At 37.7% G+C, this 27,097-nt stretch overlaps 2 protein-coding genes across 2 annotated transcripts; one reads left to right on the plus strand and one right to left on the minus strand.

The window, feature by feature from the left end:
* The first annotated feature begins 1,933 nt into the window (after window positions 1-1,933).
* LOC129806614 (daxx-like protein) lies at window positions 1,934-9,720 on the plus strand. The gene is made up of 5 exons (XM_055855323.1): window positions 1,934-2,407; window positions 2,467-3,258; window positions 8,691-8,919; window positions 8,982-9,162; window positions 9,241-9,720. Exons 1-5 carry the CDS (start codon window positions 2,369-2,371, stop codon window positions 9,509-9,511), a joined length of 1,512 nt encoding a protein of 503 aa, XP_055711298.1. The 5' UTR covers window positions 1,934-2,368; the 3' UTR covers window positions 9,512-9,720.
* On the minus strand, window positions 9,158-26,003 carry LOC129806613 (general transcription factor 3C polypeptide 1). The gene is made up of 5 exons (XM_055855321.1): window positions 25,897-26,003; window positions 25,659-25,831; window positions 24,562-25,583; window positions 13,598-17,853; window positions 9,158-9,676 (listed from the first exon to the last, which is right to left on the minus strand). The coding sequence occupies exons 1-5, from the start codon at window positions 25,964-25,966 to the stop codon at window positions 9,561-9,563; spliced, it is 5,637 nt and encodes a 1,878-aa protein (XP_055711296.1). The 5' UTR covers window positions 25,967-26,003; the 3' UTR covers window positions 9,158-9,560.
* Between the last annotated feature and the right edge of the window lie 1,094 nt (window positions 26,004-27,097).

Genomic DNA, 27,097 nt, shown 5'->3' on the forward strand with positions numbered 1-27,097 from the left:
TTCTGGACAGTGTTAAATGATGCAACTTCAATCACTTAGTAGCTGCTTCCACTCATAAGCATTTCCCGGTCCGTGTAGTGTATAAAGATATTTTTATAATTGAACATAATTAATAGAGTAAAATATATCGCATCCGATTTGGCCAATATTATTTCCATGTTACACCGTGTTTTACGATGGGCACAGAATAAATACTAAATTTATATTTTATATTATCATTAACAACATTTAAGTGTAAAAAAGATTTTTACTGCCGAAGAAAAAACTTAAACTTTCAATAAATTTCACTTTGAGAGTACAAATCGGACAGTTTCAGAGCTGTCGATAAATTAGGGGAGACTGGGGCACATGTAACCATTTTCGATAGATGCGTATTTGAGGCGATTTTCCAAGCACACAGTGGTTTTTTGGAAAATTTGTCTTATCTCATGTTTTACTCTTGTGTATAGGCAATACATCGAGGGTAATGCGGATGCTGGAAAACTTTTGAGTTTTCCATAAAAATAAAATTTGTGTCACTGTGCATTTTTCTCTTTTCACAAAATACCTGGGGTAGAAGTAAACACTTTCTGGGGAGGATGTAAACACCCTTTTTTCCACCCTTCAAATTAACTTTGCACCACTTTCGATTATTTTAATTACTTCAGAGATATATAAAGACTGTATATTTTCAAAAAATCACTACACTTTTGACAAAGAATAATTAAAATAGCAAAAAAAACTAAAAGCATGCAAATCAAAGACATTTTTCAATGGATTTTCCCTATATTTTGACATCATGTGACTTTTTATTGAACACAGAGCCACCAATTTTTTCGTAGTCAATTAATTAGAAATTTCGCATGAAAACAATAAAAAAATTGCCATTTATTCTACACTCACGACATCTACAATTACAGGAAAATTGCCTGTTTACATCTACTCCAAATGCTGTTTTCTGTCCAATTGTTAATTCTTTTAAAAAATTGAGAATCTCAATATCTTTAGTAAATACATTAATATAACCCTAAAGGTTGTAGGAAAGAACTGGTATTGCTACATTTCGATTATTTTACACAGTTCTCAATTTCTAGGTGGAAATCCAAATGACCAAAATAATCGAAATATTAACATTTTCGAGAAAAATGATTTTTATTTTTAAAGTACTAGGATTTTATTGACCAATTCATCTGTGTGCATACATCCCCATGGTATCTATGAATGCTTATGGGTTTTATCCTCTGGAGTCTTAAAATTAATGAAAAAATCACAGTGTTTACAACTACCCCTGTTTACTAGGTTTACTACTACCCCAGTTCCCCCTAGTGGCGATAATTATCAACACTAGCGACAAAAAATGCAAGTTATCATCTCAATCGCCCATAATCGACACTAGCGTTGGGACAATTAGACAGAGTTATCAATTCACCCTGGTTAACCGGTTGCAGACCCTTCCAAAACCGGTTAACCGTCCATAATACAAAAAAACCCGGTTATTTGGAATGACTCGAATTACTACTACCAAGTAACCAAGCTCTATCGAAGCATTACTAAAAGCACTAAAAGGATCCACTTAAAAGCCCGGTAGTCGTCTCACCTCTCTCACACCTCACACATCGATGCCACTCACTTTTTGATTGATTTTTTTTAATAAAAAATCAAATTTATTTCTTTTAGCAAATAGGACACTTGTTAATTGAAGCGACGAATGTCTCGAAAAGGGTAGGTTTTTTTTAATTTAATATTTGTCAAAAGCTCCCGTCTGAAGCTAATTCTTTCACAGTCTCTTTTGATTATTAAATTATTTATTACTGTTTTTGTGTAATTGAATTCTCTGTATTTAATTAAATTGAATTTTTATTGCTTTTATTCTAAAATCCGTTAAAATCATTAAAATTCAAATGAGCCCGTTTTCCGGAGTTCCGGAATAGTTTTCGTACACCGGTTGCGTGAGTGTGTATGTGTGCATGGAGGGGGCGTTGGTGTGTGTTTTGTTTAGGTTCCCTGTCACAGACAAGATAAATCACTTTTGGGACACAAAATGAGCAATTTAATGGCTCCTGCGGATGTTAAAGGTGGAATTTCTGTGTAAAATAGGTGCTCCATGTATCTCGGCGACAAAGTGCGCAGTTAGTTTTTCCAGGGAATCCATCTACTGGCCAATTGAGGCCATTTTCCGGGAGTTAACCTGTAAAACATCGCCCGTGTTCGCCTTTTGAGGGTTTTTGGGGCACCTCTCGTGCTCTTGGGGCCCAAAAGTTTGTCTAGTGTGTTTTGGTAGTGCTAGGGGAAAGGGAGACAATAGAAAATTACGGGAAAAGTTGCTGTGCAAAGGGTCATTTTGACGTGATTTCCAGCGACTGGAAGTGGTTTCCCGCTCATTTTCACCATGGATTCTATCATAGTCCTGGACTCGTCGGATGACGAGGTAAGGAGGCTCTGGGGATGCCCTATGGGCTCTTGAGGTAATTATGCGTGTGTTTGTAGGTGGATGTGAAACCTCCTGAGCCGAAAAAGCAGAAATTGACTGCGACAATCCTTCCAACTCCCGTCAAACCCATCTGTTCAGTCTCCCCGAAGATTGTCACACAGTCCCTGGTCCCTAGTCCAGATACTGGACCCAAAATCAAAGAAATCCGACGAGTGACACCAATAAAGATTGGGGAGAGGACACCGGTGAAGGAGAAAATTCGGCATTTTGGAGATGATGAGGAATTCAGTCCAATTTCCTCGCCCATTTCCAAGGATGACCTGCCAAGGAGTGAACAATCTTCCAGCACAGCACCGGCGGAGGAAGAACAGCCGGCTGAAGAGGAGGAAAGTGGCGAGGAAATGCCCATAAATGCAACATATCAGGAGCTTATTGATGTCTGCCGGGAATCAGAAGATACTCCAGACATGGAGATGCTGATTGAGAAAAAACTCATCCGCTACTACCGCGATGTCCATCCTGACTTTGTCAATTCCAAATGCTTCTGCAAGACTGTTCGGGGAGTGATTAATGATATTCGTGCGAATCCTGGTTTGGTCTACCTGAAGCTGTCCAGTATTCTGGAGGAGCTGAGCACGCGACGCAAGAGCCGGGATATCGTGATGGTCAATGAGGAGGCCACGACCACGGGCAGCGAGAGGAGACATGCTCAGATCAAGCGACTGAGCAAGGCTCTGTACTACATGAAGAAGCGCATTGCAGCTCTCGAGGAGACTGAAGTGGACTTCAATGATGACCACCATTCGGTGCACATCCAAGCGGAATTGTACAAGAAAAGAGCATGTCAGGTAAGACGCAATCTATCCAATTTCCAATTCACAGCTTCCCGTTCTCCTACAAAAGAATTAATCCCTTTGAACAAGGGAAATGCAAGCAAATGCAATCGCAGAGGGCCCTACAAATAATTATTTAATCCGAAATTGCGTCAGAGAGGTATTGCAAGCATAAGCATCATGCGCATATGCTTCATGCGAAAGTTTCATTTTGGCGCCAATTCGCAGAGGATCTTTGAATTTTTTGCGAGAATAGGGCAATAAATCGCCTAACAATGCGCCTAGAATGAACGAAATCAATTGATAATCAAAAGAATAATGGACACTTGAATTAAGTGGGACAAATTGATCAATAAAATTAACATTTCGGAGTTTTATTGGGGGCAATTGAGAACTCAACTCTTATTTTTGGGGCCATTTAGGGCTATTAGGGCGTAGACTGAGCAGTAAGGACGGTATTTTACTCAGTAAAAATCATTGATAAAACCCTAAATGAGCTTATTGTAGGCGATATTCAAAATTTGGACCAATTTGCAGTACATGCAAATTCTATTTGGAGATGAAGATAGAATAGCGGAGAGTGGGGCAGACACTGGTATGCATGATTTTCAAAAATATAAAATTTTGATAAATTTGCTATAATTTTTTAATTCTTTGGCAAATTTACGTAATTTAGGAATTTTCGACTAGTAAAATTAAATTATAATTCTTTTGAATTATAATTTAATTTTCGTTAATTATCGCTTTCGCTTCTTTTGGGACACTTGGTAACCAAGAAGGCAATAATTATTTTGAGCTAAACCGTATGCACGATGAATTTTCGAATTTGAAAAATGGCTCACAAAATACAATATTAACCACGGTAATTGATATTTTCATTAGCATTTTTCTAGTTTTTTTTTTTTCAAACTAATAGGCTTCTAGCTGAATTCTTGGACCTTATTCTTAACTTCCTTCATTAGGGACTTTACAAAGTTGTCTCTACGGTCGTGGACGACCTTTTTCAACTTCCTCTACTTGATATCCGGAAAGTTGTCAGCTGGCTGAACTTGCTCCCTGAGATCGCTCTTTAAAATTTCCCAGTATATTTCAATCAGGTGGAATTCCAGGGTTGAACATCTTTCCCATATAATGCACATTGTTCTTTCTGAAACATTCCAGGGTGGATTTCGCATAATGGCGTGATACACTGTGCGACACGTTGTCGTTGTCTGTGACGAGAGTGAAAAAACTTGTTAGAGGGTCATTTAGGGATCTCAAGTCTGAAATCCGTTTGTCCGGGTCACGTCTAGATTTTTTTGGAATATGCATTTTTAGTTTTTCGCCGTTTTCTAAAATTCAAAAATTTATATCTCCGGTTATAATTATCCGGTGGTAGTCACATAAAGCTAAAATGACGCATAATTTCATCCTCTATAACTCTTGTGAACATTTCAAGAACCTACGATGAAAATGAAGTATATTTTTTAAAGATTTTTTGAAAAAGTGCACCCAAAATTGTGCATTTTTTCCATCTTTTAATAATTCTCCCACTTAGATATAATATTTTATATGCCAACTACTATGCCTAACAGCGTTATCACACTTGCACATTATTAAAATTTTAATATGATTCACATTAATTGTCGCTTGTGAGCGTCTAAATATGTTACAGTAGACTCTCTCAAATTCGGGCATATGGGACCGAAATGTCAGCCGAATTAGACAGAAATTCGGGCGACATACTTTTTGAAATGCAACGATTTTTTATTCATCTGCATACACATTGAGTTTACACACTTATATATAACGTAAATTGCATGAAAATCCCTCAATAATGCAAAATCACATCAAAACTAAGACAAACCATGCCAAATTTGAGCATATTTGATTCATTTGATAATCATAATCAAACTTGAAAAATGACAACAAACTTTTTTCAAATGTAACCGCAGCCCGAAATAAAAGGTAGTCCGATCTTAAAAGAGCCGAATTTGCGAGAGTCTACTGTATTTGTGTTTTTGAGTCACTTAATATTTGGGGTTTTTCTATTTATTGATAAAGAAATGGACTTGGCCTGCAAAAATAAGTTTAAATTTACAGGAAGCATTAAATTTTTAATTCTTTGGCAAATTTACATAATTTAGTCATTTTCAACTAGGTTTTTAAATTATAATGCCTTTTTCGTAATTAACTCGCACGAATGCAATTACACTATGCAAGAAATTGACAACTTTTTTCTGTCTCAGAGCTCTCACAATGTTTGATAGACTTGAGTTCCCGGATTAAGAATAAGATTTTGGTTTTGTTGAATCACGTCTCAATTTTTTAGCTGGGATTCTTTAGGGGAGACTGTGGCAAAAGCCACAAAACAAATATTTTAGTTTTTTACTAGCTTCCCGAGTGCTCCAGAAATTTCTTATTAGCGCAGTTTTATAGGAAATTTAGCTCTCTACAACTTTGTGAAAGTCATTTTTCCCTATTTTCTAAGGAAATACATTTATCGAGCCGTTTTCTAAAATGTAATTTTGTGAACATTCTCAAAAATGCTGGGGCAAATAGTACAGTAGACTCTCGCAAATTCGGCTCTTTTAAGATCGGGCTACTTTTTAATTCGGGCAGCGGTTACATTTGAAAAAAGTTTGTTGTTATTTTTCAAGTTTGATTATGATTATCAAATGAATCAAATATGCTTAAATTTGGCATGGTTTGTCTTAGTTTTGATGTGATTTTGCATTATTGAGGGATTTTCATGCAATTTACGTTATATATAAGTGTGTAAACTCAATATCTATATGCACATGAATAAAAAATCGTTGCATTTCAAAAAGTTTGTCGCCCGAATTTCTGTCTAATTCGGCTGACATTTCGGTCCCATATGCCCGAATTTGAGAGAGTCTACTGTAAAATGAAATATTAATTAACTAAATACAAATTTTATGTATTTCACAAGTGTAATTAAATATTTAACAGACAAATTATTTATCCAAAAAGGTACATTTTGCTTGAGAAAAATTGATGACACTTAGGGGAAACTGGGGCACCACCAAGTAGGGGTACCACCAAACACTGTGATTTTTTAAATAGGTATTACACCTCAGAGGCAGAGGACAAGACCTCTATGAAATCATAGATACTATAGAGATGCTTGTTCAGCAAAAGAATTTTCAACATAGTTCACGTACTTTAGAAATAAAAATAATTTTTTCGTAAAATTGTGAGATTTTGATAATTTTAGTCATTTATATATCGACCTGGAAAATGAAAATAAAACAAGTTAAGTAAAATTTCACTGCATCAGTACTTTCCGACATGTTTTGGGATAATATTTATGTATCTACTAAAGAAATTAATGTTCACATTTTTTTTAAAAGAGTATAAAATCCATCACAAAACAGAGTTTGGGGCACCAAAAAAACAGGCAAATTTCTCACAATTGCAGATGTCGCGAGCGTAGCTTGAATGGCAAAATTTTTCATCTTATCTTTCCTACTCTTCATATCTCCCTCTTTGTTCGATTTCTGAAATTTATATCTATTCATGGGATTTTCATTCAAGACTCAAGAGAAATACTGTTTCAAGACCCCAATTTTGCATTAAATGATTCTAATGAATCATAAATGATATTAATCAATGATTGACGAACGATTTCTCGATTTTATTACAAATAATCAGAAGAGCGCGCAAAATTTGAACTTTAGGTAAAATGTTTGCCACGATTTTAGTGGCGCTGCTTTCCAGTCAGAAGTCGAATGTTGTCAAAATGATGAAAAATCCATTGAAAAATATGTTCGATGTGCAGTGCTTTAGTTTTTTGCTATTTTGGTCACTCATTCTAAATTTTGCAGTGCTTTTTTGAGAATTATTTACTTTTTCAATACCTTCTTTATAATTAAGAGTTGTGGTGAATGCTCAAAAGAAATTCAATGGGTGAGAAAAAGACGTGTTTTTGGTGCCCCAGAAAGTGTTTATTGGTACCCCAGGTGGTTGGAAAAAAGCGAAAACTGCATGATGACACAATTTTCCTTTTTACGAAGAATTGAAGTGCTTCACGTAATCCTTGTATACATTAATATGCAGCCTATACCTAAGACTATAACATGGGGTAAGCAACATTTTTCTAAAATTCACAGTTTTCTTAGGAAATTCAGTTAAAATCGCATCTTTCAAAAGTGTTTGGTGGTACCCCAGTTTCCCCTACTTAAGTTCACCATAAAACTATATATCGTTTTTTGTAATCTCAAATTATTTGCAAAGACGAGAATACTTCAATAAAAAAATCTACAAAATGATCTTATTTGGGGTGGAAATTCTGATAAAGAAGAGAAATGTTCTTCTTCTTGTATTTCAGCGGATTTCGTAACCTTAAGACTTGCTAAAATCCACAAAAAGAAGACTTTTGTTTTGTAGATTTGTAGAAAATGCTGAGAATTTTATTAAAATTAGAATGGAAAACGCACTTTACGACCCCAAAATCTTGTAGTAGAATCGATCAAATATAACCTCAAAATTCTCTTAAAAGGCCATTTTGAAAATTTAAAAAAAAAACAGATTTTGTAGATCTTTTAATATATTTCATAAATTTTTGTTTTTTTTTTTATCGATTTTTAATGCAAATAAAATTATTTTGGACTTTTTGGAACTTGTCCAACAAAAGACATTTCAGAACAATAAAAGCACCTTAGGTGAAAATATCCTTAAGGTGGGCTAAATCTCAGTGTTCTGGAATTATTTTTGATTTTATAATTTTTTGAATATCGTGCAGGAGGGACAACGGCCTGTTCCTGTCCCTCTCTCGCTAAAAATTAAGTGCCTTATAAGCTTAAAAAATATGTATAAAATATTTAAAACAGCTGTCCAGTCCAGTGGGCCCCTCGGGGTAGGGGCCCCGTCAGCATTGTCTCTTTGCCATCCCCTATAACTGCCACTGCGTGAAATACCCCGCTTTCCCCTACAACAAATTCATGGGAACGTGATGAAAATATGAATATTTTTTGTTTTAATTTTTCCACGATCTCTTCTCACTCAGAAGACCTCTCGGACTTGCAATCAGCATATTTTTGTAAAAAATTTACTGCTTAGCAATTTTATAAATGACTATTTTTCTCTATTCCAAAAGAAAATGTGCTTTTCCAGCAATTTTCTTAAAGTTTATCAAGTTTATTGTGGAACCTTTCAAGAAAGCAGGGGCAAATTCTGTAAAATTCACATTCTTTTTATTTTATTCTTTTTGTTGGCATTCTTTTAAAAACGAAATATTCAGTTGATATATATATTTTTTTTTAGAAAATGTATTGATGTTTCTGGTCGAATTTGTTCGTTTAAGGAGTCTTTCAACGTTAGCTGGGATCGAAATTTGAAGCTTTTAGGTTTATCTTGGAAGTTTTCGAATTTGAAATTTTTTGATTGACACATTTTGCCCCGCTTTCCCTTATTACGAGGAATACCTTTAATATTTTTTTTTGCAGATTTATGAGAAAATCTGCGATTTAACTGGGGAGAGCAAAACTGCCCAGAGAGCTGTCCGGAAGCCAATCCGTTTCCAAGAGACCGACTATCCGGAATTCAATCGAGCGTTGCAGATGTTAGTCAACCGCACAAATGTCTTCCCGGACTCGATGGATGTCTACAAGTGTCTCGATCACTGCAACAAACAATTTGGCTTTGGCCTCAAGAAGGACGAAGTGAAGAAGATTGGTTAGTCTTTTGGCAGAGCTTCCTATTCTTTCAATGTTACTTGAAGACCTTTTTATTTGCAGCTCAAGATGCTTTTGGGAAGATTGGGAAACTGCTGCAGTGCCGACGGAAGGCAGATCTCTATGAGACTGTGATGCATTTCACGGGAACTGGCAAAGATCCTGCCCTCGAGGATAAAGAACTCGAGGCAAAGTTGCAGGAGAACAAGAAGCACTACTCCAAAATAAATGAACTCATCGACAGGTAAGTAAAAAATTTATTAAACATTTCTGGATTTTTTTTCAATGGGTAACAAGAAAATAAAAATGTTTCTGTGCGTAGTTTTGCAAAGAGGCAGGAGTCTGAGGCGAAGGTGAAGTTGGGTGATCCGGAAGGTGCTTCCGGAACTACAAGTCCGGGCAGTTCGCGGCAGGAGCAGCAAGTTGAGGCAAAAGACACGAGTTTAGGCGAATCGTCATCGAGTACAGGGAATTCGGATGATGGGCACAAGGATCCGCCTGGAAAGGTTGACGAAGAGGAGGCTGTTCCTGAAGACTCGGATGAGTGCATAATCGTCCTAGATCCGTCTGATAGTAATCCAAAGAAAGAGTAAAAAGGGGGAGGGGGAAGGTGGGAAGATTCTTGGGACAATTCTTTTGGCTCTAAATGAAGTCCATTGTGTACTTCCGGTCGCCGATGAAAGCTGCAAAGTGCGTGAAGGCGCATGGGAGGATCTCAATCATTGTACGATCGAATGGAGCTAATTTGTGTGAATTTTCTGTAAGATAGTAATGGATAAAAAGATAAATATTTTATGGAAAATGAAGTCTTTTGATTCTCCACTTGGTCCATAATCACTTGCGCATTTGCTCTTCAGGAACTTGGCATTAGCCGTACGGCATATGCTGCATTAGCATGCTGCATATGCTTATCGCACATGTTAAAATGGAGTGATACAACTGGTACAAAGGTAACTAATTACCCAAGTTATTTTTTTTATATGGAACTATTTGAAGCCGATTCCTAAATTGATCTCGGACTCAACTCACAGTGCTGCGAGGAAAAAAATGTATTTAAACAAAAATTTAGTATATTTATCCCTCCATCCGGAAAGGTATCTTATATACGGAAAAACTTCTCATTTTTTAAATATTTAGCATGACGGTAGCGAGTGAAAAAAATTCCCATATAAATTTAAATCGAAGTATGAGAAAGTGGCTTCAAATTTCAGGCAACTTGCCAGGGGCGTGTAATTACCAATTATAAGGAATGAGCATTCTGAATCGCGACTTGCAATACCCTAAAAATTCACTAAGATTTAGCAAATAGTTTTTGTTGGTTACTAATCAGATAAAACCGTTTCAGGCTTGTCAGGGATTCCGAGACCTTTCCAAAGAACCTAAATTTGCTCCAATCGCCTAGAAAATAAGCTTTTTAGCGTCTTTTTAATCTTTAACCTTGAAAAATTCTTATTAGGAATGATCAAACGGTGTTTTCGTACATTAATTTAACTCTTTCGTCTCTTTTGGGACGAGAGTACTCAAAGCAGCATATGAATGTTCTATGAAAAACAATGTTTTTTAAGTATTCAGAACTGATAAAAATCCGATTCTTGTGGATGATTACAAACTATAAGGATGTCCAAATGTAAGATATTTTTTGTAGGACCTCAATTAATTCCTGAGCTTAGATATTTTTGATTAAAAATTGTGAAATTGGCTTGCAGCATATGCTGCGGTCCGGAAAGAGTTAAAGCCTTCCTAGCCTACTTAGACAATTTTCAAAACGTACAATGTACAATGCGTTTACAGGATAAAGACAGCTCTCAGATGTCCGGATCTCCGATATCCGGATGACAGCTGTCAAACATTCTAGAAGTGCAAAAGATCACCTTCCATTCCCCATAAAAAAAATCCTACCGAAGGAAATTTCATCAGGGGATTCCCTATAGAAATTTCACCAGATACCAAAGGAATTTTCTAGGACTTCGAGTGGAAGAGGGAAAATTTTCCAAGTAGATCATAGCGGTTTCCATTGGAATTCCTAGAGAAATTTGAATGTGCAATTTCCATTATCGTTCTCTATGAATTTTTTACCGAAAGATCGATATTTACGTCAGGGTTTTTCTCCCTAAAATCTCCGATGGTTTCAACAACGAAAATTAGGGTGGAATCTTCGGAAAAATTTCCCTGCTGAGGTATAGACATTTTGGAAAATTCCAGTGAATTCCCGATGAATTCATGAGGAAATTTTGTAGTGAAGTTTCTACCAGCATTCTTGGGGATTTAAATGGGAAATTTCCTGTGAGTAATTGGGAAAATTCCCTGGCAATTCCTAGAAGATTCTTCCAAATTTTCCGAGAAAAAGTCTTCGAATTTTCCAGATCATTCTGGAAGATTTCCCAGTGAAATCGAGCATGAAAATTCCATGGCGAGTTCAGGGGAAATTCTGTAAAAGTTAAGCTTATACTTCGGGCGAGATGGTTTTCTGGTTTCATAGTTCATATAGGAGGTCGAATATTTTATAAATGAATAGGGGAATTCAAGTAGCCATGTGAGGGAGCACGAACATATATACGAGTCATTAACTGAGTTAGGGTAAAATGAGATAATTTGGAACGATTTACAATTTGGGACATTTGAGATTTTCTCACTGTTTTTGAGATTCAAAAGCAAGAAAAGCGGTTCCTTTTCTTTTTAATCGTCTTTTTCTTCTATTTTGCGGTCTTTGTTTTCTCTTTGCTCATTTGAAACAATGAAAAAATCTCAAGTGTCCCAAATTGTAAATGATTCCAAATTACCTCGTTTTACCCTACAAAACGGATAAGGTAAAAAAAAAGACATAAAAGAAAAAGACATAATAAAAGAAAAAAATAAAAAAGGAAAGAAATAATGTGGGGATTTTTTTATGGTTTTTTTTCCAAGGATATTCCTGAGAATTATCCTCATGTTTTTCCGATTTTTCCTGAATTTTTCTCCCATGGATTTCTTTGAGAAGTCCACTAGGACCCCTGACTTTTTCAGGGGAGTTCACGGGTATATAATATATTCCTTGGTAAAATCTCTCAGTTTTCCTCACCATTCTCGGAAAGTTCCTCGCGATTTCCTTAAGAAAAATCCCCGCTTTCCTGTGTCGTGTCACCCGGGATTTCTCCTAGGGAATATTGCTTAGGAAGTTGCGTTACTACATGCCATTTCAGCTTTGTTACGGCCTCACCCTACTTTTCCTTAAGTACCCGTTGGAGAATTTTCGGTGAGGAAGTGATGACACTTCTTGGGGATTTTCCTATGGAATGGCGCAGTTTCTTTTTATTTCAAATGGATTTTTATCTGTCATTTTCAACTTCAATCATACTGAGGGTTTTGAGATTATAAAATTGCGAAAAAATAAATGTGGTCAGCAAAAAAATAAATTTGATCAGGAAATAATTCGAAATGATCAGTAAAAATATTCAATTTTGTCAGTAAAAAGTGAAATTTTGTTAGTAAAAAGTAAAATTTGGTCAGTAAAAAGTTAAATTTAGTCAGTAAAAACTTCGACTCCTTTAGTAGAAATATTCGAGTTGATCAGTAAAAAATTGAAAAGTGATCAACAAAAAGAAAATATGGCCAATAAAAAATTAAAAATGAGCAGTAAAGAATAAAAATTGGTCAGTGAAATATAAAATGTAGTCAGTAAAAAATAAAGAGGTCAGTAAAAAATATAAATTTTTACTCCTCATTTTTAATTTTTTACTGACCACATTTTATTTTTTGCTGACCACTTTTTATTTTTTACGGATCACTTTTTATATTTTACTGCTCATTTTTCATTTTTTTTGCTGAGCCATTTTTATTTTTTACTGATCATCTCGAATATTTCTACTGCTCGTTTTTAATTTTTTACTGACCACTTTTTATTTTTCACTTACCAATTTTTATTTTTTACTGCTGATTTTTATTTTTTTGCTGACCAGTTTATTTTTTTACTGCTCATTTTTAATTTTTTGATGACCACTTTTTTTTCTGCAAATTTTATTTTTTTACTGACCAAATTGAATATTTTTACGGCTTATTTTTATTTATTTTTTACTGACCACTTTTTATGTTCTACTGACCACTTTTCATTTTTTACTGATCATGTTTTATTTTAGCTGAGATTCTTTATTTTGCTGATCATGTTTCACTTTTTACTGATCGCTTTATATAAAATACTGCTCTTTTTTTAATTTTTTTAGCGCCTTTATTTTTTTACTGACCATTTTTTTTTATTTTTTACTGATCATTTCGATTTTTTTTGCTGACAATACTTGACTTTTCACTGTTAGTTTATTCAATGCCTATAAAATTTAGGTGGAAGTCCGATAAATTTGGACGACGCGACGTAAGCTTCGTACACTGAAAGTCTAATTTAAATTGACGTTGAAGCCACCTAACTAAGTAAAGTATGGGGTTCTGTTTGATTCTTTATTTCTAGTCCTATATTTCTGGAATTTATTTTGAATTCAAGCTTTTTTGGTATTCGTCAGAGGCAGCTTCTTTTTCTCAAATAAAAGAACTCAAATTTTCTCCAGAGCTTTCGATCCTTGGTACGGATCTTTATCAGTAGGCTAACTGAAATCTTTTTCATATTCTGAAAATGTCCTTAGCGTAAAGATAGAAACCAGGGAAACCTAAGAATGCACAAGAGATCATGGACCGGCAAAATCAAGGGAACTTACCAATTTCCGGAGACCGGAAAGTACTTCGTAGAGTGCATTTCGGAACTTTCAGTGTGTAAAGCTTCACACATTGCATGTCCTCGAGAATTTCCACAAGTAGCTTAAGCTGTGTCGGATGAACGTAGTTGAAGTGCTCTGCTAAGTGGGTCATGCTGATCCCTGGCGTTTTTGACAGGTGAATCAGCAGAATCCCCATCCACTTGTCCAGTACCCGACGATTCAGGGTGCCATTGACTCTGATCCAAGGAAAAGGCCTTAAGAAAATGATTTCACGCTCTTTTCGCTTAGACGGAGCCTTGAGTTCTTCTTCACTTCGAACGGAAATACTAGCTGTTCTCTTTTCTGTCCTAGCTCGTTTTGCTGGAGGTTCACCGATATCCTTTGATGTGGAAGGAGTATTGACGTACATCACTTTCGCTGTTGTTGGTCCTTCAGCCTCCCTCTCGAGACGGGTTAGATGGAAGGACTTAATGACCCAGGGATGTGTATACTTCCAGAAAACCAAGCTATAGTCAACGATTCCCATTAGCGAAACTATGAACTCTTGCAGAAAGACTTGGATAATTTTGATCAAGATCCCAACGCGACATTCTCCGAAGCGACGTTCTAGAGCTCCGAATGAAGTTCCAAACTCCTGACACTCAATAATGGCATCCAGAACGCGTCTTGCTGTTTTTCCAAGACCTCCTTCAAACGATGCTAGGACCTCATCGACAGATTTCGTGGGGTTCTTGAGGAAACTCCTCTGGCGAACTTTATCCAAGATCACTTCCCTTGCCGAATCTTCCATGATCCCGGGAGCGTTGGGCTTGATCATAAAGCTGAGTTTGACTTCTTTCAGAGTCAGGTAGTTGTCGAATCTTTTGGTTTTCTCCGAAAAGTCGTCAATGTTGGAGTTCTGCCCGAGATCTCTACGAATTTGCCAAGTGTTTGGAATGGAATCCTCATTGTCATCATCTCCATCTGTTTGATAAAATTGTGTCAACCACTTTGACAGATCCTCCGAAGCTTCTTCAATGAGATCTCTCAGGATTTCCTTAAGGTTGACATTCATTCGTCTACATTTGATCCTTCCTAGGTCCTTGATATCTCGGCGATCGAGTTTATCTGTCATTTCGGTGAATGTTTCTAGGGACTTCTCGAGGTCGTTGAAATCTCCTTGAGTGATATCGTCGATCCATTCAACAAAGTCCTTGTGATTCTCATCGATAAAGAGGCATTCGAACGAACAAATTTCGTCGAAGGAAGCCTCTGGAATAGTATCAACGGTTCCTCCTTGCTTCGAATGCCTCAGGAAGCAGAACAGATGACTATGAGGACTTTGAAACTTCATCCAGAGTTCACTTGAGAACTGCCTGAAGATGAAGGTGTCGTTGTCGGGTGCGAAAGCTACCTTCTTCTTAGATTTCTGTTGATCAGGAAGACTATCTCCGATCTCAACGCTTGCCACATTGCTCATGATACTGTGAAAGCGAGCAGTGATCCTCTCGTATGGGGAATCCACGGGAAGATTCGTACTGAAAATCAGGAGTTTTTTCGGAAGTTCAATGCTGACGTCAATGTATCCTAGAGGAAGGAGTTCCCCGAAGATATAGCAAGCTCCCATGATGCCATCAGTTAACTCCAAACAATTAGCCCGATGTTTCTCCAAACTGTTGATCTCCTTGAAGATCTGATAGGGAACATGTGTCAGCATCTGATTCTGATAGAGTTGAGACAGATGGAAGGGTCCAGCTTGCAGAGGAACAATTTTTTTCGCTGTCGCCCTTGAACCTGACTTCCAACAAGAGATTAACTGATGTTTCCTTATGGTTTCCATAGCAGTAGCTAGGATTTCATTGGAGTAGTTCTTGTATACTTCAAACAACTGAAGATTGTAGGGTGACTTATCTTTAGCCGTGCACATTGAACTGTGAAACAGAAGGTAGATCGTACTGAGGACGATGTCTTCATGCGTTAACGGTTCTGAGTATCTCAAATTGGATTTTTTGGGATTTGCTTCCCTGAATTTTGCCCAGAACTCTTCGTATGTGTTCGGAATTATGCGACTGATGGACGTGAAACCGGCCTGGGACGACAATCTATGAAACATTCCGTTGAGTATGATGACGAGATTGATGAAATGATGCTTCATAGCAGACATCAACTCATCATCATGGTAGTAATTTTTCAGATTTTCAACAAAGTTCTCTCCATATTTCCTGGAGATCATTTCATTTTGTTGAACTTCGCAAAGACATGTCTCGACGCTGGTCTTTGTTGCCGAATCCTTCAACATGTAAATAATCCGACGAGTGCAAGCTTTCGACGTTTTATGCAGAGAATGCAGAGAAAAGTGAAGAATGTCTCGAATTGTATGACTAGTGACGTAGAGTTTTCGGTTGTTCTCCGCGAAATACATCAGAGCGATCCTACAAATCAGCAAAACATTATCTTCCTCCGGTGTCCACGAAACTCTCAGAGTTTTCATCATGGAAATTGCTCTCTTGTCGATTTCATCGTAGAAGACGGACCTTCCCCTTTCTACTTTTTTCTTCTTCGTAACGGTTCTTGTGTACTTAGTTTTTGGAACTCTCCTTGATCGAACCATAGCCTTGTACGAGATGACACTTGGTCTACGTCTCGTTATCGAAGATACCTTCTTGGCCTTTGGAATCACAACCATACTCTTCTTCAGGGGAGGAAGTGCTTTTGCGCCTCCCTTGCGTTTCATCTTCCCCTTCCAACTGCTCTTCATATGAGCATGGAATACTGTATCCAATCCTCCAGCTCCCATATGATCTCCAGGAATCTCTCCAGTATCCCTTTCAATGGCCTCAAGGGGCTTTCGAGGAGCCAACGTTGCTACCATTGCAGGTTTCGAGTGAACGAACTCCACAACAATTTCTCTACCTTCGATAGCCTTTCTGAAACCCAATCTCGTAGCAAAGCAAACCATCATCAATTCCTCCCAGTACTTGTCAATGTCATTGAGTGTTTCAAAGTGATAGATTGTCATGGGATACTTTTTGTCTTCGATATGAGTGTATCCCGGAGCTGTTGACGACGTATCAATTACAGAAGCGTTCTTGTTGACGTATACGTGCATAGTTATGAGCTTTATACCTGCCATAGAACCCATTTGCAACAGTCCCATGTAGCAGAGCTTCTTCAGAAAATCATGAAGATAGGCTGTATACACTTTGACATGCATCAAATGCAAACGAACACTCTCAGGGAGTTGATTCAAGAGATAGTTCTTCCTGATCGGATGATCGAGGTATTCCTTAATTACAGGATCTTCAATGGAATTGGGAAACATTTTGACCATCAGAGTCAGGGGGAAACGCATTAGAATATCCTGAAAATTCACCCAACCTCTCGGATAACCTCTGTATCTGGTCAAAGGAGGAATAAACATCCTCCAGTCATATTCTTTGCTGTAAATCGGAGGCATTTTGTCCGGTATTACAACATTGGTGAACGGATACGTTTCTTTCCATTCCCTCAGCACTTCCTCCTTGCACATAACACTACTTTCAATGGGAAGTTCATGAACGAGATAAAACAGAAACTCATGGAGGAGTCTTAGTCGAACAAACTTGGGAATATTGTTCCCTTTGAGCGTTGTCCGAGTCCTCCTGAAATCTCCTTCACTCCTATTGGCAGCTTCTGTCTTGGCTGATTCTCTTCTCAGCCTCTGCACCATTACCTGTGCCTTAGCCTTGGCAATGTGCTCTTGGAGCATCGGATGATTTATATCGATAGACTTATGACATGTAAACCATTGAACCTTTACCATATCGTGCCACTTCAGAGTTACCTTGTAAATTCTCAATCTACCCTGAGTCCTCAGCAATGTTAAGATCTTCTCAATTGTCTTTCGACAAATTCTCTCCCTCTGCCCCATTACCTTTTCCTTCTCCACTATAATGGTCACTATATGGTTAAGATCGGTGAAGATAATATGTTTTTGAATCATCTTATCAATCATCCTAATACGATCGAGCATTTTGATCGAAATTGATCGGTGATTGATATTGAACTTTAGATTCGCATGACGATGCATGTGATCCATTTCTTGGATATCCGTCTGAATCTCTTCAGATTTCTCATCGACATTCTGTAGGAGATGATGATAGATGGTGTCTTTGTTTGGAGGCAACACTTCGTGTTCAACCTCATCGACATCTCCTGTCACTAGTTCATCTGCACTGTTATCATCAGCGTGTTCAATCCTCTGGCGGATATCAGTGTGATATTTTGGAAGGACGTACCTAGAAAGGAGGGAATCGAGGAATGCAAACTAGGCCGCTTATCTAGAATCGTTGATCGTAGGATCTCCCTCTTTGTATTCAAAATTCGTCATTTTCTGATAATCACTTAGTCGAAGAGTTAGGATAAAGGTTGAATGATAGCAGAAGATCTGAGATCAGACAACGTGCTCAATGGATATAACGAACTTGGGGGTATTGTTAGGAGACAGCGATCTTGATAGACGAGAACGAACGGAACGACTCTTTTCAACTCTTTAGAACTTTGAAGTCGTCAATTAGCGGGTTGCAACAAAGGTCTCGTGGTTGTTTAAAAGTAAATTCGTGACCCAAGCAGAGCATCTGATCATCAAAAAACGAATTTTGATACGGATCTACGGTCCAGTAAGGAAACAAGGTAGCGGTGTGTATCACATTCTTCCCATTACCATGAGTCAACAAATTCGACACATTCACCTAGTGCCAGTTGATAGAATATCCAGGAAACTACTAAACAGTGAACTTCTGAAAGAGTGAAGGGTCGGGAACGAAGAGGCCACTGAAAAAACAATGGAAGGAAAAAGTCAACCATGTCTTTAAATAAATGCCTTCAGGACCAGAGGAGGGTAGTGCAACCGATCTGACCCCGTGAGAAAAGTTGTAGCCACGGAAGCTGAGCAGCAGCAGAAAATATTTCTCATGCCATATCGGATTTGAATTCGTCCAGTGAATGAATGAGTAGTAATGCCAATGGTGCACATTAGCAAAAAAGTGAATTGGCTAAAAACAATAGAGGCTGGTACGAGAACGAATTGACACATGAAAGTGGTACTTCAGTTGATACAAATATTCACTGTCACTGATCCAAACACACATCGAGACGGGCTGCTGTGATATAGTAGCGGCACTGATTGCCCACAGAGCTGCGACACAGAACGGCTACCCGTGTATCGGGGGATGAGATAGAATAGGAGTGGGGAAGCATAAGGGGCCTAATTGCAGCCTGGATGCATCGGAAATCCGAAATGGAGAACTGACCCCTGGCAAAATCTTATCTTAGAGTCAGGAACATTGCTGTTCGCGAGGAGCTGAATGTCAAGGACCTGTTACTTCCTGTTAAGAGACCACAGCTCCGGTAGTTCATCACTTTCAGTGCATAGAAGCAGAAAGATTGCATAGTGGAGCTTTTCAAGAACTTCTGAAGGGGTTTTGACATCGAAACGAAGCTAGTCGTAGTAGGCTAAAGCAAACTTAGTGTCTTGCAGTTTTATTTTATAACATTAGTAATGTCGTTGGGAAGTTTTACTGCATTTCTTTAGCAAAGAGAAATCTGCAGATGAAGTATACAAAATCTTCTAGGAGTTTGTATGGCTATGGGCCTCGAGTGGATCAGTGGATAGAGTAGTAGCTCTATGACTGCGAGGTCTGGGGTTCAAAGCTGAGCAGCAGCAGAAAAAGATTTCTCATGCCATATCGGCTTTGAATTCGTCCAGTGAATGAATGAATAGTAAAGTCAATGGTGCATATTGACAAAAAAGTGAACCGCCTAAACAATAGAGGCTGGTACGAAAACGAGTTTCGACATGAAAGTGGTACTTCAGTCGATACAAGTATTCGCTGTCACTGATCCCAAACACACACCGAGAAGGGATGCTGTGATATAGTAACGGCACTGATTGTCCACACAGAGCTGCGATATAGAGCGGCTACCCGTATCGGGGGATAAGATAGAATAGGAGTGGGGAAGCATAAGGGGCCCAATTGGTGGCCTGGATGCATCGGAATATCCGAAATGGAGAACTGACCCCTGGCAAAATCTTATCTTATCTTATCTTGTATGGCTATGAATCAGTTTCGGAAGCATCATGCAGAATCATTGCTTAAACGCTTCAAAAATATCGATTTTGAAAGTTTAAAGAGTAAGAATTGGAAGCAGTACTCTATGAATATCGAGTTTTCAAATGTTGGAAAAGTATTTGGAATTATAAGAATGATCCTAAAAGAAGGAAATCCTGTATACTCCAATGAACGAAAGGAAGGGAAAAAAGGGCAAGCTTGTCCACGACTCAACATCGATGGAAACCAAATTTCATGGTTTCAAGCTTATGTTCTGCAATGCTGAAGCCGTACGCCGAGAAGGCGATTAAAGAGTACCAGGCGGGGTTCCGACCTGGGAGATGCTGGGAACACAGAATTACCGCGCATCAGTTATTTGTTGGCCTCAGACAGGTTTACGTAACAATCAACAGGGACGGGATGTGGGTAGCTTTAGAAGAGTGTGGCAGGAACTAGAACTGGAATGTTCCGCGTATTCTCCGGACTAAGGCAAGGTCATGTGCTGTCGCCGGTCCCGTTTAATCTCGCACTAGAACATGCCATTAGGATCTCTGGGTACAATTAACGATCATGCATCCTATGCATTGCCGCGGAGAGGATGGGACTAAGTGTCAACGAGGGAAAGACGATGTACATGGTAACCAGTTCCGCAATGACAAGACACCATCAGAGTCTGACACTCGATTCTTGGAACTTTGAAGTCGTCAAAAGCTTCAAATACCTTGGATCCATGATGTGCTCTGACAACCGTGTGAAGATGGAGGTCAATGAGCAGCAGGGAATAGGTGCTCCCTTGCTCTATCATCAATAATATTCCGTTTTCGAAACGTCTTTCGGTCATCGAAGTTCCTCTTCAATCCAGCACATTATCCGAATGACAGCTGTCTAACACTGACGGTTGATGTATTCAAATTTTTTTTGCGAAATATGCAGTTAGTCAAGAGTGAATTAATGTGTTATTTTCATTCTATCAAAGTTTTTGATGCATAATTGTGATAAAAAATGAAAAGTAAGCACACCACGAAGAAAACTCCATTATTCTCATACAGACAATAAATTCGCACAGCACAAAACAAAAAAAAACCGTTGAGCGGATTCAAATAACCTTAATGCCATTTTGTCTCCACGTCAGCCGGATAACGAAGAGCTGAGTGTACATCAACCGTTCCGTACAAGGATGAGAGGACGTCCCAGAAAACGATGGAATGAATGTAGTGGACAGTATGTTCTCAAACAGCCCTATAGACGATTGGCCGCAAAGTTTCACAGTAACAGAAAAATTCATGGAATTTATTTTCTATTTTTCCGCGTGAGTGGATTTCCTTGAAAAAAAAAATTCGAAGTATTTTCTTACAACATGAGAGAATTCCCTGGATATTGATTCAAAATGTCCTTTGAATATTCCTTGTATATAGTAAAGAGAGGTAATCCGGATACTTTTCATAGAGTGCGACTTTAATGCTTGTTTTTGGACTGATGAAATATTTTTTCCCCATTCCAAATCAATAGAATTATTCTTTGTTTAATTTAGAATTATAATAGAAATAGAATTTACAACTTTGGGGGGTCTATCTCTTCTAGCTTAGGAGATATTCGCGTTCAAATATTTGCATACAAAATATGCCTAAAAAAAAATTTTTTTTTGATGCCAACTTTGGGGGGTCTATCTCTTTTAGTTTAGGAGATATTCGCGTTTAAAGATTTGCATACATAATATGCCTAAAAAAATTTTTTTTTGATGCCAACTTTGGGGGGTCTATCTCTTCTAGTTTAGGAGATATTCGCGTTCAAATATTTGCATACAAAATATGCCTAAAAAAAATTTTTTTTTATGCAAACTTTGGGGGGTCTATCTCTTCTAGTTTAGGAGATATTCGCGTTTAAAGATTTGCATACAAAATATGCCTAAAAAAATTTTTTTTTGATGCCAACTTTGGGGGTCTATCTCTTCTAGTTTAGGAGATATTCGCGTTTAAAGATTTGCATACAAAATATGCCTAAAAATTTTTTTTTTGATGTCAACTTTGGGGGGTCTATCTCTTCTAGTTTAGGAGATATTCGCGTTTAAAGATTTGCATACAAAATATGCCTAAAAAATTTTTTTTTGATGTCAACTTTGGGGGGTCTATCTCTTCTAGTTTAGGAGATATTCGCGTTTAAAGATTTGCATACAAAATATGCCTAAAAAATTTTTTTTTGATGTCAACTTTGGGGGGTCTATCTCTTCTAGTTTAGGAGATATTCGCGTTTAAAGATTTGCATACAAAATATGCCTAAAAAATTTTTTTTGATGTCAACTTTGGGGGGTCTATCTCTTCTAGTTTAGGAGATATTCGCGTTTAAAGATTTGCATACAAAATATGCCTAAAAAAAATTTTTTTGATGCCAACTTTGGGGGGTCTATCTCTTCTAGTTTAGGAGATATTCGCGTTCAAATATTTGCATACAAAATATGCCTAAAAAAATTTTTTTTGATGCCAACTTTGGGGGGTCTATCTCTTCTAGTTTAGGAGATATTCGCGTTTAAAGATTTGCATACAAAATATGCCTAAAAAAATTTTTTTGATGCCAACTTTGGGGGGTCTATCTCTTCTAGTTTAGGAGATATTCGCGTTTAAAGATTTGCATACAAAATATGCCTAAAAAATTTTTTTTAATGCCAACTTTGGGGAGTCTATCTCTTCTAGTTTAGGAGATATTCGCGTTTAAAGATTTGCATACAAAATATGCCTAAAAAATTTTTTTTTGATGCCAACTTTGGGGGGTCTATCTCTTCTAGTTTAGGAGATATTCGCGTTTAAAGATTTGCATACAAAATATGCCTAAAAAATTTTTTTTTGATGCCAACTTTGGGGGGTCTATCTCTTCTAGTTTAGGAGATATTCGCGTTTAAAGATTTGCATACAAAATATGCCTAAAAATTTTTTTTTGATGCCAACTTTGGGGGGTCTATCTCTTCTAGTTTAGGAGATATTCGCGTTTAAAGATTTGCATACAAAATATGCCTAAAAAATTTTTTTTTGATGCCAACTTTGGGGGGTCTATCTCTTCTAGTTTAGGAGATATTCGCGTTTAAAGATTTGCATACAAAATATGCCTAAAAATTTTTTTTTGATGCCAACTTTGGGGGGTCTATCTCTTCTAGTTTAGGAGATATTCGCGTTTAAAGATTTGCATACAAAATATGCCTAAAAAATTTTTTTTTGATGCCAACTTTGGGGGGTCTATCTCTTCTAGTTTAGGAGATATTCGCGTTTAAAGATTTGCATACAAAATATGCCTAAAAAATTTTTTTTTGATGTCAACTTTGGGGGGTCTATCTCTTCTAATTTAGGAGATATTCGCGTTTAAAGATTTGCATACAAAATATGCCTAAAAAAATTTTTTTTGATGCCAACTTTGGGGGGTCTATCTCTTCTAGTTTAGGAGATATTCGCGTTTAAAGATTTGCATACAAAATATGCCTAAAAAAATTTTTTTTATGCTAACTTTGGGGGGTCTATCACTGGTCAACGGTTTTTCTATTTTACACTGTGTGAATTTATTTTCTGTCGAAAAACTACAGAATTTTCCTTGTGGTACGCTTATGTTTCATTTTGTACCACAATTAAGTATCAAAAGCTTTGATAAAGTGAAAATGATATTTTAATTCATGCTGGACAAGCTGCATAACTTAGTAATAAAAAGTTTGAATTTATCTATCGTCAGTGTTTGGCAGCTGTCAGCCGGATATCAGAGAACTGTGTAATTTAGATTCATGATCAAAATGGATGGAAACGATCGAAATCTTCATGAAATCACTACAAAAGGACATTTCAAATCGTTTGGCACCTGGTATGCAAATTAAGACAGGAAAAGAGAGAAGGGAAATTGTAACCATTACCAATTTAACCCATTCCTTACCATGGTATTATACATCATACGCAAATTGAGTGATTTTTTATGATTTATTTCTGGGCAATTTTTATCCGAATTGCTGTCGGGAATGGATTTTTAGTAACGTTACTTATTCAATTACTTGAGAAAAATAGTCCGACAGAAATGAAAATACATTTTGTTATTATTTTCTTGCTTCGCAGAAGGTCATACAAAATTTTTGCTCAAAATGGCGGACGGAAAATACGACATCCCGTCGAATTTGTTAAAATTGGCCTCTTTCATCTTTCCTGATTTGAATTCTAGTTGCCAATTTGTTTTCTTGGGTAGTTACTTTATCTAAAGCAATAGAGTTTGTAATGAATTAATGCGCAGAATTTAAATTCAGTGACCGTTAAGACGTGTGTTTGACAGAGGCTCCCCGCGCCCCCATATGAGGTAAATTTTTTTTCTAACCCGAAAATATGAACATTCTATCTCAAGTATTTCTGATACATTGACTGAATGGGTTAAAACAACAATGATCCTTTTTGACAACTTCTGACACTCTGCCCGTTTTTACTGTAAATCAAAGTTCCGGGCGTACCAATTCCTTCACACAGGGACATTTCTTTACTGAAAGCACTATTTTCACCTTCAAGGAACCGACATAAACTACCACCGACATAAACTAAAACCGACTAAAAACATCTTCACTTTGAAATGGAAACAAGTTTTTTTTTGAGAATTCACTTAGCTGACAACTCACTGTCATGCAAGTGTCAGAAGAAAACTCACTGGATGGCGCTGTACCCGATAGGAACACTGTGGAAAACTGTTCCCAATTTTTGTTTTTAAGCTTTTATGCGGAAAAGTTCAAACAAATTGAACTTTTTGGGGAAAATTCAGAAATTTGTTAAAAAATTTCTCAATGGAAATGACCCATAAGAGAAGAGAATTTATTAGCCCCTTGCAGTAAAATGACGAATTTATCTGCCCCTCGCTGAAAGTAACTCTGTTAAAAATGCTGAAATGACTTACTTGTTGAGCCTCTGCCTTCCTTGATCCACCGTGTACATCTTCACGAGCCGCAGATTCTGCAGATTCCGGATGAGAGCGCGACACTGAAGCTTGGTCAAGTGCATAATCTTCCCCAATTCCGTTTGCGAGATGCCCTTCTCTCCACTTTTCTCCACTTCCCAGTAAACCTGCCGCGTTATTGGGACATTGAAGAGTCTCTGTGAGGTCTCGGCCAGAGGACAACCCTCCTCCTCCCCCTCCTGATCATCCTTGAGCCAGAGTGTGCTGATGTCAAGGTTGGGATCCTTCAGTTGCATCACTCTGACAGTTTTTTCCTGTTTGTTCTTCAGCAGATACTCAGCCTCTGTGGCGTCTGGGTACAAATACCGATAGGGGACTTTGATATCTGTCTCCACGTACCTCACCAGTTCCTTGGACTTGAAGAGCTTCTTGGTGATCAGGACATTGTCACTGTCCAGGAGGGCTTTCAGTGTATCATAAGACGCAAGATAATTTGGTCTGGTTTTGAGAAATCCCACAATCTTCTCCACGCTAATGCAGAAGGAGGATTTGTGCTCACGGTAGAACCGTGGCAGATGGAGCAGGAAGGTCTTCATGAGCCCTTGGGAGGGAACATGACGACAGTACAGTTGCTGTATCAAGAGTCCCAGACGTACGAGTTTCTTCTTGAGGTAGAAGACTCTCTGGTGGTCCTTGATGTGCATCATCAAGGTGGATGAGCCATTTGTGGTCTCTCCACGGAATCTCGAGCGTCCAATCAATTCCAGCATCCCATAAAGCGTGGCAGACATCTCCGTGGGCTTTTCCAAATGAGCTGGAAACAGCAGAGACTCACGGTATGTCTGACTCGCCACCAGGATGAAGGTATTGCCAAAAGTCTGGACAATCTCCCAATAAGACAGATTCAAGAGACTCTCCCGGGGTATTTCAGTTCTCTCCACAAAGAACGTACACAGCCCCATTTCGCCCCTTTTATTTATTTTCTGGGCATTTTTTAGCGTGTAAAATTCCTCACTCTGACCCTGACAATCCCACAAAACACCCTTCAATATCATCTAAACCCTCTATCATGCAAGAATCTTCCGGAAAACACTTACCTCAGCCTCAAAATCATCCACATCTGTCCTGTCCACGATCTTGATGTTCTTCCTGGGCTCGGGGAGCTTGTAGAACTGGATGAAGTTCTGCTTGATGATATGAGCCCAGGCCATTGTGTAGAAATTCTCATGATTGTAGAAGCAGCCTCTTTTGTCCAGCCGCCTCCAAAGGGCTAAAGACACCGGAAGATTTGTCAAGTAAATTTCTCAATTTCCCTCAAATTTTCATGCCCATTACCTTCAAATGTTATCCCATCGAGACCCTCAAGACCTATTTCTTCCAGAATCGCAACACTTATTGCACTCATTGCGGAAATACTGGCACTTTTCTGCAATTTTTATGCACAAAACTTCTTCTCTTCTTTAAAGTTTTTGTAGGGGCCGGACGTCTTTTGACATCCACACAGCCCTGCACAAAACACAAAATGTAAACAAATTTTCACGTCGCCATTTGTCACTTTACGAAGTGAAGTTTGCTGCGATGGGAATTTACTCACCAGGCGGCGCTATTGGCAATTCGAATTTAAAATCAAAGTTAACTGTCGGAATAAAATTTCTTTCTGGAAAATTCAAAAGAAAAATCATTGTGTGGAAAAAATCTGCCTTTGAAAACAATATATTTCTTAAAAAATGCTTATAGTAAAGTTGCATCATTATACGAAGCAATTCAGTGATAGTGGGGATCTCCTTCCAATCTTCCAAAATTCTTAAAGAAATGAAGAAGTAAACTGGTAAGTTACGCACCATTGCAATTGGAAGGGCAGTTTATTTTACAGAAATATTTCTTAATCAGAGATTTTATGTACTTTCTGAATATGGTTTTACCTGAAGAAATTTCTACATAAGATTTTTTGTAATTTTAAATTTCCCAAACCCTTGGTTGTGGCATAAAAAGAAATTTACAAGATTTTTCTATAAAATATTAGTAAAAGAATGATTTTTTTGCTTGGTTTATGTTGTATACCACCATACAACTCAAATAATAATAATTTAAAGACAATTAAGCAAAAAATATTTTCTTAAACACTCTGAAATGTTCTTGAACTTGATTCAATTCAATTTAATTTATTAGGTGAGATTCTTAACAATCTCACCTACTATAATCCTAACAAAATTTCATGTCGTCCGATCGACCTCAAACTTGGCCAAAATGTGTTTCGCCACTTCCTGATCACGAATATATATGTGGCTATTTTACGTTCCCGGCCGGCCGGCCGGCCGGCCGCTCTTTGGAGCTTCATAGCTCCTAAACTAAAAAAGATATCGACTTGCGGTTTTCGGCAAAGGTTATATATCGGGTGAAAATTGCAACTTGGTGCATTGACCCCCCACCCCCCACCCCTCCTTACGCCATTTTGAAGACCCCCCTTTTTTTGTTTTCTCAATAGCTCAGCCCCTATGGCATTGATCGGGCTCAAATTTTAGTATGTTATAGCTGG

This window comes from Phlebotomus papatasi, chromosome 3 (assembly GCF_024763615.1).
Source record: "Phlebotomus papatasi isolate M1 chromosome 3, Ppap_2.1, whole genome shotgun sequence".
In the NCBI taxonomy this organism is placed as follows: Eukaryota; Metazoa; Arthropoda; class Insecta; order Diptera; family Psychodidae; genus Phlebotomus; species Phlebotomus papatasi.

What these genes read in the sequence shown, in the direction of transcription:
- LOC129806614 (XM_055855323.1), top strand. Translation starts at nt 2,369, where the DNA reads ATGGATTCTATCATAGTCCTGGACTCGTCGGATGACGAG. An exon ending in TGGACTCGTCGGATGACGAG is followed by an intron (nt 2,408 to 2,466) that starts GTAAGGAGGCTC and finishes GTGTGTTTGTAG; the next exon opens with GTGGATGTGAAACCTCCTGA. An exon ending in ATAAATGAACTCATCGACAG is followed by an intron (nt 9,163 to 9,240) that starts GTAAGTAAAAAA and finishes TTCTGTGCGTAG; the next exon opens with TTTTGCAAAGAGGCAGGAGT.
- LOC129806613 (XM_055855321.1), bottom strand. Translation starts at nt 25,966, where the DNA reads ATGAGTGCAATAAGTGTTGCGATTCTGGAAGAAATAGGTCTTGAGGGT. An exon ending in CGATGGGATAACATTTGAAG is followed by an intron (nt 25,832 to 25,896) that starts GTAATGGGCATG and finishes CGGTGTCTTTAG; the next exon opens with CCCTTTGGAGGCGGCTGGAC. An exon ending in TGGATGATTTTGAGGCTGAG is followed by an intron (nt 25,584 to 25,658) that starts GTAAGTGTTTTC and finishes TGGGATTGTCAG; the next exon opens with GGTCAGAGTGAGGAATTTTA.